The sequence below is a fragment of the Chaetodon auriga genome, chromosome 8 (genome assembly GCF_051107435.1).
Source record: "Chaetodon auriga isolate fChaAug3 chromosome 8, fChaAug3.hap1, whole genome shotgun sequence".
Classification (NCBI taxonomy): domain Eukaryota; kingdom Metazoa; phylum Chordata; class Actinopteri; order Chaetodontiformes; family Chaetodontidae; genus Chaetodon; species Chaetodon auriga.
In genome coordinates, this window is record NC_135081.1 from 21,348,658 (window position 1) to 21,360,183 (window position 11,526).

An 11,526-nucleotide genomic window follows, 5' to 3' on the forward strand; every position below is an offset into this window, starting at 1 on the left:
GCTGGTAAAAAACACTGATTCTTTTTAACCATGCTAGCTGCATGGCTGCACGATCAATGGCAGCACATGTAAGCTGACGGATTGCATGACATTTCGACAGCCACATTCTCCAGAAGGTTTGATATTTGTGGTTTTTACATGAAATATCTCAACAACTATTGAATGGACTGCCATCAAACTTGGTACACAAATTCATATCCCCCTCAGGATAAACTGTAGTCACTTTGATGATTGTCTGACTTTTCATCTTGCACCATCATCACATCAGAATTTCAATTTGTCCAATACTTCTGGTTTACTTTATACTAGTTACCAGCAAAATGAATGCCACTCCCATGAGCCTCAGCAGTACTTTGTGTTTTGTGCTAACAGAAAATCTTAGCAAGCTATCAGACGGTGAACAAAGTAAATAAATAAATATAAGCCCCTGTGGTTTCCACTTAATTAGCATGTTGACATTAGCATTTAGCTTAAAGCGCCCCTGTGCCCAAGTACAGCTTTAAAAGTCAACCAGGAGGGTGTGGGCTCTTATGTCTTGTTTAACTTTTAGCATTTTCAAAAAATGTAAAAATCAACGACAATAATATAATCTGACTAAAATTGTGTATGTCAGGCTATCATAATAAACCTGCGGGCCACATTCCTTTTCGTCAACCCTCTGAGGCCACTAAAATATCATCACAGTGGCTCTCATATGATCCTCAGACAGCCAAGGAACCAGGCTGTAAATAAAACTCCCTCAGAAGATGACAAAAAGCCACACTGGGGAGCGTGCACATGGAAGCCAATACATATTCACTCTGGCAGGGCCACGGGTTCAATTATTTGTTTTCCTTGCTCCCAAAAGTTCATGTCAGATGGGTTAGCCATTGGGGCTTATCCATTACCAGCTCGATTCCTGCCTGGGTCCACTGGGAAGAGCAGAGACGGGAATAGCGTTCGTTTTCTTTGCGCCAGTCTTAAGAACAGAATGCAATTACATAAACGATGACTGACCTCCGGGACAATCATGGATGAAGACGAGAGCACAAGGGAAGAGAGGAAAGTGATTCAAGCTGATCCAGCTGCTACATCCACTGCTTAGTTTGGTTATAGTCCGCCCCCCTTAATCTCAGAAACACATCGGTCACACAGAAGCCCCTATCCTCCACCCAACCCCAGCCCACCCTCTCCCTCCACAGTGAAATATTGATTAAGTGATAATGGACCCTTAGTGGAGTGTATTTATTATGCATCAGTTGTCGATAATCCGCCAAAGTGAGCGAGTAAAAGGTGACTGGTGGATGTCTTCTCCAGTTTCTCGAGCTCACCCCGCCCACCTCACCACCACCACCTCCACTGCCCCCCCTCTGGTCCTCGAAACCCGCCTGTCCTTTAGATAAACAACATTGGACTTGTCGCACAGTCAGTAAAACGATGAGGACAAGATGGTGGCGATAAGGGTCAGCTGCTGATGAATAGACGGAGTAGATGGTTCCAGTCGATAAGTCGTCAGTATTCTTTATTGCTGTGCCTGGATTGAACAGCCAAACTGTTCACAAGTTATGTCACTTTAAAAACTGAAAAAAAATGTGAAAAAGGTTGCAATTTAACTACCAGGGTGCTTGCTAATTTGTTTTCTAAAGGACTGCTAAAAAAGGAGGTGGTTACTACTGAATTGATTTTTACCAACAGCTCACAACAGGATGTTTCTGTGCTACAGTGTGTTGGAGCAAATAGGAAAACAAATAGTTTTTTGTCATTGACAGCAGAATTTATTGACGTTGAGCTGCAATTTAAGATTATTTTCACTATCACTAATACTTAATCTGATGACTAGTTTCTCCTTTTAGCCTACAAAATATCAGTAAATGGTGAACAATGTCTCCAAATAGCCTGTTTTGCCCGACCAGTGGATCAAACCCCAAAAAATGCTCAATATATAAACACCTAGAACTGAGAAAAGCAGCAAAAAGTCACATTAGAGAATCTGGAACCCATACCGAAGTATATTGATTTGTCTAAACCTGCTTGCAGATGTTATGGGATCATACGTCACAAACAGTTGGATGGAAGAATGACTATATACATAATATCCATCAAGAAAGACTCCCTCCAGTGAATGCAATTTGTGGTTTCAGTATCTTAAACGAGCTCACAAATTTACCGGACCTGTGGATGAGTAATACACTGACTGAGACTGAGTCACTGTGATTTTGAGAAACGCAGCTCTCACTTCATGTGACCTGAGCAATATTAGAGGGCTGGCTGAGTACTGAGTGACAGCGACAAATAGGCTGACCTACACACAGGTCAAAACATGACAAGATACGGCAAGACAATCCTTTTGTATCAACAGGGATACTTACACATACTGCAGCTTGAGGTTGTGTTGAAAGGCATTGGCAGAAATGAACCTCAGCTTACATAATGTGACCGTGCTGGAGAAGGAGAGAAAGCACAATGAGCACTAAAACCAAACACATTCCGATAGAAATGAAGCATTTCAGAAACACTGAAACTTGAAACTGAGTTTGTGTGAGACAGATACAAGCAGGGGTTTAATTATTGTCATTATCGGTTATTCTGCCAATAATAAGTCCCAGTGTCAAAGCTGGCATATGCACATTGCTTGTTTTGTGCGACCAACAGTCAAAATCTTCACTTTACTTTTGTAGAAATACTCACATTTGAGAAGCCAAAACCAATGAGTTTTAACATTTTCCCTGAAAAATGACTTCAGTGATTATTATTAACTTTTACATATCTCAGACAGAAATCTCAATTGATTTCTCCACTAAAGATATTCAATCCTACTACTAACAAATGCTTTTTCAGATGGTGGCCAAAAGTATGTGGACACCTTATATGCATATTTCTGTGGACTTTTGTGTGGGGCTGTTTTTCATGGCTCCTTAGCTCTGTTTAAGGAGAATCCTGTTCCATAGTATACAGTAATATGTCTCAACTTTGTAGATACAATTAAGAGATGATGTTTCAACGTGACAAGGCCCCCTTGCATAACGCCAGTGCCAATAAACTGTTTTAACTGTTTTTACTAAGAGTAATGTAACTGACCTCGTTAGCTAAAAACCTACACTGTGATTGTCCAATCACGTCTTAGCAACTGTAACTATGCATACAAAGCCTGTCAAGCTTTGGCTCTCTCCACATGTTGAAGCAATGCGTATGGGGTTGAGCGATTATCATTAGCAAGAGCGTCAGAAGAGTTTAGAGGGTGTTTTGTTGCTTTTAGCCTTTCCAAAACCAAAAACTAAAAGTGTAAGAAAGTGTGTGGAAGGCAGTCATGGATGCTATGTTAAGTTTAAGCTAACGTTAGCTGCTCTTTATTGGACTGGAAGAGGTTTATACTCCAGCAGCACATCAGTTAGTACTCATCTTAAAAGACTTTTCTCTTGTAACATTAAAACTGATGGAACAGACAAATGCATAAGCTAAGCAGCCAAACAGAGTTATGTTACACCAGGTTAGCAGTCTGTGCTAAATGTTGTCCCTACTCTAATATTATAATTTTGCCTGAGAAATCAGCAATTTTTTAGCATGATCATTAGCCATTATAAGTGTTCTTTTAAACATAGAAACATTAAAAAGTCAGCCGGAGACACCTTTTCAACCAACCCATGGAGCTAATGTTAGCTTAATAAGCCAGCTAGCAAGAGCAGATAAAATCTGTCATTTCAAATGTCAAAATGACAACCATCCATCCAAAATGAGAAACCTTCTTTTATTACTCTCCGCCTGTAATTAAGGACCTGTTGTTTCAAAAATTACTAAGAGCACCTTATCATTTTAATGCTAAGCTGCGTGTGACGTTTGAGAGCAGAAAGCTTGACAGGCGTAGCAACAGTGAGTAAAAGGAGGCTTACTGAGCGTCAATTAAATGGAATGACGTATCGAGAACTGTAGTTACAGAACAAACAGTTCTCAGTACAGTGTTACACAAGAGTACAACAACATGTTAGTCCGCTATCTGGATGTTGAACTGTCGAACAACGAGCTTTGTCTTATACAAAGTTGTCCGAGTTGGGAGAAATGCATTACTTACAGGTTCTTCAGCTCTCTGTAGTTAACAAGATCAATTTCTGTTATATTCTCCAGGCCCGTTTGGTTTTCTATGTAACTGTTTAATAAAAAAGAAGAGAGAGAGAGAGAGAGAGAGAGAGAGAGAGAGAGAGAGAGTTGCAATGTAAATACATACATTTTGTTATGCCCTTCAGCTTTTTGCTGCGTAGATATTGAATTACACCCATGCTGAATGAAACAGACAAACAGGAAACAAAACACTTGAAAATTACAAAAACAAATTAATGAGTTCTTTAGCCAGGGATGTACAAAATAATGAAAAAGAGGCTTTCATCATCATTTGTGTTCATCATTAGGAGTTTTCCAGGTGAACAGATGACAGCAAATGAGGGATTTTCCACCTTTCATACCAAAGACAAGACCACGAAAAGTTTCTCAGTTTTTTCACTCAAGCTACAGCTGAGAAACACCAATATATTGATGATGACAATCCAACACTGAGAGAAACAGGAGAGGCTGAAGTGAGTTAGTCACCTCCGTAATCTTTTTGTCAATTCTCTAGAAGCTAATTACTCAAACCATTAACCCTTTTTAAAGGCACTGTTATTCAGAGTCGGGAGAAACAACAGGACGGAAAGGGGATGAGAAGAAAAACATGCAACCACGGAAGGGGGTGGGAGGTGAAACCATGGTTTTGTGAATATGTGGGATGATAACGAAATAAAGAAAACACATTAAAAAAAAAGGGGTAGCATCCAAATGCAATGCCACTGACATGTGTCTGACTTCCTTCACATCCACTGAGCAAAGTGGTAACAGGCAGCAAACCCAGCAGAGATGTCCAGAGACACACAAACCACACAGCTCACATATGGAGCCTTGAGGGAGGTTAACAAGCATTACGAAGCCTGTTAAAGAAAAATAGAACTTCAACTCCAGCTCATGGGGAAAAAAGAAAAAGCCTTAAGACATGACGGATAGACGAGGCTGATGGGAAATTCTTCGTAAGCCACCTCAAAATTACTAGTGAGCTGTAGATCAATTCAGCACTCAATGCAAGGACAGCCAGCTCTTTTCATGAGATGTCTGAATAGATGGCTTGATCAGACCCACCAAGGATCTCACCGGAGCAAACTGTCCACCCCATTCTCTGCCCTCCTCCACCTCTCACTACACCCCCTCCTGTGCCATATATGAATGTTGTCCATTTAGCTTAGGGAGGACGCTTCTTTGGCTGGATTCAACCAATGAAGGATTGTATCAGCCTGAATGTCTTCAGTCCTCTGTTGAACACATCATAATACCTTTGAGAAAGCCTTCAGTTACTACTAAAATGAACCAGCTATAATAAAAACTGCATTATTATCAGGTGACAGCCTTGAGGTGACCACAATGGAAGGTGATATGTGCATCAATGTCAACCAGACACATTAACATATTTCCAAGGCAAATAAAATAAGCATGAATTACTTAAAGGTCAGCTTACTGGATGCAAATCTCAAGGAAAACTTATTATTGCACAACAATTTCAGAAATGCACTAAGCAAGTAAACAAATCCTGATAGGTTTACATGTAAACAACAGCAAACTCAAACTGAACCTGAATTTGTGAATAAAATGAAAATAGAGAGTACAGAAAGATGTAGCACTGCAGTCCTCTACATTTCATGTTAAAGACTCATGACAGACAACTTTTTTCAGATGTGCTGTATGTCTGCAAACAGACCTTGATGTGAGTTCCCTTTGAAGAGCTCCTCCAGACATTTTTTCGACAAAAAAGTTGAATTTGTTCAAAATCCTTAAAAACATCCATTTCTTCTCCATCATTTAAAAATCTAAGATCTGCGAACGTGCAAATATTTTTCATTTCGTAACTGTTGGACACAAGATGTCTCCCGCTTCACCAAACAGTCACTGAACATAACTGCACTCGAAATTTCCACATCACACTGGTGTCACTACAGGTGGCTCCCCAGTTGATTATTTACATTAAGACAAGTTTTCTGAAATTTGATGTTTAAATATGCAAATTATATATTATCTATTAAATATGGACTAATTTGCATGCATGTCCAGAGCATAATTCTGAACTAAAATAAACGCCTAAATGGGTATTTTGGATGTTTTCTTTCCACAAGTCTGAAAGACGTGTTATGAAACCAAAATCATCCAAGATCTCAAACCTGAAAAACTTCTGATGTCACACAATCATCCTGTACATAAACATCTTAAACTCAGAAGCATGATAAAACTGTCCTTCAGCAGATGACCACGAAAACATTCAATCCACAGCCTTCTAGTGTTAAACACACACATCACTGTGCACAGTGAAGGCCATGCATCCATGTGAACTAACAATAAGAAAACACATTTCTCCTTGTTTTTTCTATAAAAATCTAATCATTTACATCCAGTAGTAAACAAGTCCAGCTCTACTGTCATTGTACAATATAGTATCACTATGAAACAGCAATGGGACTCCATGGAATGATGCTGAGACATATTTTCCACCACATACATATGGAAAAATCTTTAACGCACATTTTCAAAAATCTTTAAAACATATTTTCAGAGCCAGAATCACTTGTGTTATTTCACGACAGATTTCTGTGTTTGTGATTTTCTCTGTCCTCTTCTCACTAGTCTGCAGAGGCAGTTGGAAAAGGTGATGATGCATTGTAATGCAGTACACTGTAATGCATTAATGTAATCCCACTACTTTTGCCAGTAACTAGAAAAAGAACTAAATTACATTTTCAAAAATAACAGATGTTCTAATGGACTCGTTACTTTCTTCTAGACAGCAGACAAATGCATTATAATAGATATAATATGATGACATTCAACACAGGAACCACTAATGGTTAAACACATTACACATAAACCACCATGTTCTGAACAAAGTACAAACACTAACAAAAAGATCTGTATTTTGGAACGTAGAACAACAAACTAACAAACAAACCAAAACCAAACCAAACCATCCACACCTTTTACCAATGGAAGCATTTCAAAGCAGACATTTAAGAAGTAACTAAAAAGTTACTTTTCACAGTAACACACTACTTTCTGCTGGAAGAAATCAGCAAAGTTGTTGATGAGGTAACTGGAAACTGTAACTATGTGACATTTTTCATTAACTGGCGCAGAACTTAGCAAAATCTTAATCAAAATCTGATGACAGGATGTGCAAATTCACATTATCGTGGAAAAACATTCCATCCAAAAGATCAAATCTGTTGAACTTTGACCTGAACTGCGCCGACCTTTGTGGTCACAGCCAGTTGCTGTTGACCACTGCTTGAACTGAAAGACGGATAAAAACATTCATTACATGCCTTTGTGAATTCCCAGAACTGTGCATGTCGAGAGCAGACAAAAGAGACTGCAAACACAAGCTATTGTGAATCTAAATTTTTGTTGAAATGCGGTAGAAAAAAATGCTTTTAAAGTACATTTTGTTGAGACACGACCGCAGGTGCTGAAGACAGCAGACATCAGATTCTGGTTTCTAGTGGGTCATGTGACACATTAGGGCTGCAGCACTTCCAATGCTTTCTGTGGGTCCTGTTCTCTGGAGAAAGCATCAACCTTTGCTCCTGGTATGCTGCTATTTCTGATTACAGAGAATTTTACAGTAATGATTATCACCAGATTTAAGGTTTTCTTTAATGCCTCTCTGTGTAAAATCTGTCCTGGTATTCACAAAACAAGATGTGAAACAAATGTAGTAGAGTACAAAGTGAAGTATTTTCATGTGGAATATCGAAGTAAAAGCATAAAGTAGTATAGACAGATATAGACAGGTAGACAGCAGTGAACTGAATATAGATTTTGTTCCATGGTATTTTAGTGTGTAGTGCATACACCAAAAAAAAAAAACCTGCAGTAATATCTACTTGATGACAGCCACTTTCAGCATGTGGCATTGTTTCAACCTTCCAGTTCTCTGTTTGTCAGCTGGAACACACAAACCTTTTTATTCATGTCTGATTGACCCACACAGCAATAATGTGATTACAGGGCAGGTGGGCCCAGGATCACCCATCGCCCTTACTTATTGGATTGAGCCAAGTGGGTTGTATATCATCTATTGTTCCTGGGTGGGGGCATTGACTGGCAATTCACAAAATTGAATTTATAACTCAGTGTATGATGAATTTCAGCCCCTGTTCCACAGTTAATGGCCCCTTGTTTGTTCGCCTATATTCCCTTGCACTGCCAATACAGCAAAGTGTTGTTGTTTGCTGGCATGTAGAGCACCGCGGTAAACAGAAGCAGAGAAAGGACCGCTTACTTATTGACTGAACGGTTCGGAGAGAATGTCAAGCCTCACCCTGTGCTCTGCGAAACACGTTTAGCTGCAGGTACAAGGAAATACCTCTGAGGTAAGAGAGAGAGGGAGGGAAAAGAGAAAGGGGGGGGGGGGGGAGCAGAGGTGAGTGGGGTATAGGTGAATAGAGGCAGAAAGCGGCAGTAAATTGACTCGCTCCAAAGAAATAGCGTTTCACAAATGTAGTTCCTTCTTAACAAGTGCTAATTGCTCAGATCCGGGGACAGGAACAAAGAGAGAACAGCATGGTGGTGCAGAGAGTGACATTTACTTTTCCATGTTGGAGCTGATGGTGGGTTGCATAATAATACATCAGTCCTCTTTAAATCACAGGTGGTCAGTTTCTACTTCTTTTCCACCCAAAGTTTCAAAAAGCCAATTTTAAATAACAGTCATTTGCTGCAGACATGCTGTACTTGAGTGAGAAGTCTCAGCTCGTCTGAGCAATAACTTAGACGGGCTTTATTCAAACACATTACCCCGGGGACGCCAAGTATGGCGGTAAAGGACTACCTACATCAAACTAGCATCAAGTGAACATCATCAGCCATCTTGACTATTTCATCTTCTGGGCGCTGGTTGAACCACAGCAAAGGAACATGAATTAGATCAAAACAACCTCAGGTCAGTTCATCAGAAATGGAATTTGCATTTGAGGCTCAAAAATTGAAAAATACTTTCTCCAGCCACTGTATCACAGATTACAGCATGTGAGTCTCCGCCATGAATAAAACTATGGTACATGTACAGGAAGCACTAAATTCGGTAACCGTCAGAACACATCTTGACCTTCTCCCTGCAGAATATATCGTACATGTCAAAAAGGTTTGTGGTTTATTACAGTGGAAGCAGACAAAAAGTCCCGCTGAAGTCACAGAGTTTGTGCTTTGGTGATAACTTGATCAAACCACACAGTCCTGATGAAGCTGAACTCCTCATAAATGATACCAAAAGATGGATATATTTCAAAATTTGGAATATTATAATATGTTTGGAATAATTACATTTTTAGAAAAGAGTAAGACTTGAAAGCGACTTTCAGAGGCTTTAAACAAAAACTACGCGTATCTAAAGATCACTGCTAACACAAAAAATGGCATCACAGCAAGAAGGAGGTTTCAAGTCAAATCTTAAACCTGGCAACATGTGACCAGATAAACTTGATGACATAAAAAACAGAAAACTGGAGTAGTGAGGTTTTCCTGGTGAAGTCAATAGACCCTGAAGACCCTGAGGCCACGCTGTGAGCCACACTGGATGATAGGACATCAGTTCCCATCACTCTACGCCACATATTGTCAGGAGTAATCCATAATTGATTTCCACTGACCAGAGGGACTAAATCACTGCCATGCTAATGACTCTCATAGAGCAGTATTTACTTTACATCAACCAGCATCTGGCCACCATAAACACGAAGAACAAACTCGTGATGTGAAAACATGCAGAATCGGACTATTGAATAATGAGAAATAAAGAAAGCCTGGCAGACAATCTGTGATCTTCAGGGACTCAAGCCAGATATTCTCCAATACTTTGCTGTTGTACTTTGCTGAGACATCATCGTTATCTCTTAGAAACAAAACTGGACAAGCACACCGTGCTCGTGTCAGAACTCTGCTAATAACAAATTCATGTCACAAATCATGAGGAATAAACAGAATATTCAACTTAAGGGAAAACCATCATTCATTAGCGTGCAGAGAAATACTTCTTGTTCTCAGTCAAAGCATTGGAAAGCAACTTTATTGCACAACCTTGAATGACACAGTCAATGTAAGAGCTCCATCTTCCTCCATCACATACTTCTGTATCATCACATACTTCTGTATCACTCAATCAGAAAACCTTACCACTTACTGTAGAGTCATTTCTATGGTTACAACATTTAACACGTGGACTACATGAACAGACTCTCCCAAACAACTGGACAAAACCCAAAATAATTCACAAATATTCTCCTAACCTCAAACTTCAGATCAGATATGAAGTCAGTTGAAAATGGCCCTATGCAAACCAAAACTTTGCCCACTGAGACACTCCACACTAACTCACCGCCAACCTAGAGTGATAATCGGAACACAAACAGAGAAAATCAAGCTTTCCAAACCATCAATATCACGGCAGGTCAGCGCGTCGGGTACACTCACGCTCACTGAGAGGCACATGCAGAGCAGGTGACACATCATACTCACATCTCTGTCATGTTCTCGCTCTCTTGCGTTGCCAGCACCGGGATGCTGGAGATACCATCGGGCTCCACGCACTGCAGCATGGCAAAAGAGCACCTGCAAGCCGACGGGCAGCCTCCCAAGATGGGCGCCGGCGCTAGGCTGAGCAGGGCGAGCACCAGCGCCAGGGCCCGGGGTGCCAGAGCCATGCTGAAAAAGAGGATCTTCTCAGCACCAGTGGAGAGGTTTGGCAGCTGTACTTGGAGTTAGTGTCTGTATAGTTCACCTAATGAAGAGTCAGTGAGAGAGGCGAGGGGCTTTCAGACAGTGGCTCTTCACGTGGCTCTCTGGCAGGGTTAAGATCCCAGCTGGTCGGGGTCTGGTACTGAGCCACAGCTGTACTGAGCAGCAGGAGGGGCGGGCAGGCAGGCAGGCAGGCAGGCAGGCAAGGGGCCTCTGGGGACATGGTGGTAGTGGGCTGCAGCCTCTCTCTTTCTCCCTCTCTCTTCCTCTCCTCCACAATGAAGGGAGGGGCAAGATAACAGGGGCCACAGTCACCAGACACCTCGGAAAGCGAGAGGGGAAAGAGGGAGGGGTTGGGGTGAAGGGTGTGTGATGATGATAATGAGAGGAGGAGATGGGATATGGTGATGGAGATCTCATCTGCTCCCTCTGGGTGAGAGGTCTGCTGTCCCGCCAGCAGCTCGAGGCGCAAACAGAGCCAAGAAGTCAGGGCTCCTGGGTGCCTGGATGCAGGCAGCTGCACTCTTACACTCGCACTAACACCAGCGTGGCAACATCCTGCTGTATGGACGGATGGAGCTCTCCATCCTGGGAGAATTGATTGTTGGAAGGTTTGTGATTGTTGAGACTTGGGAGGTCAGTGATGAATTTAATGGCTGTGGAGGAGTGGGAGGGGTAGTGAGCCAAGCTATCTACAATAAGCTGTTTTTCAACAGTGTGAACTCCCAGCAGGATTTAATAATAGGAAATGAAAGC

General features: G+C 41.2%; 1 protein-coding gene across 2 annotated transcripts in view; it reads right to left on the minus strand.

Moving 5' to 3' along the window:
• The window catches only part of ntrk1 (neurotrophic tyrosine kinase, receptor, type 1), a 31,124-nt gene extending 20,388 nt beyond the window's left edge, over positions 1-10,736 (minus strand). For both annotated transcript variants that reach the window (XM_076736840.1, XM_076736839.1), the window contains exons 1-3: positions 10,552-10,736; positions 4,046-4,120; positions 2,349-2,420 (exon numbers count right to left, since the gene is read on the minus strand). In XM_076736840.1, coding sequence (XP_076592955.1) covers positions 2,349-2,420; positions 4,046-4,120; positions 10,552-10,736 — 332 coding nt within the window. The remainder of the gene's footprint in view (positions 1-2,348; positions 2,421-4,045; positions 4,121-10,551) is intronic.
• Between the last annotated feature and the right edge of the window lie 790 nt (positions 10,737-11,526).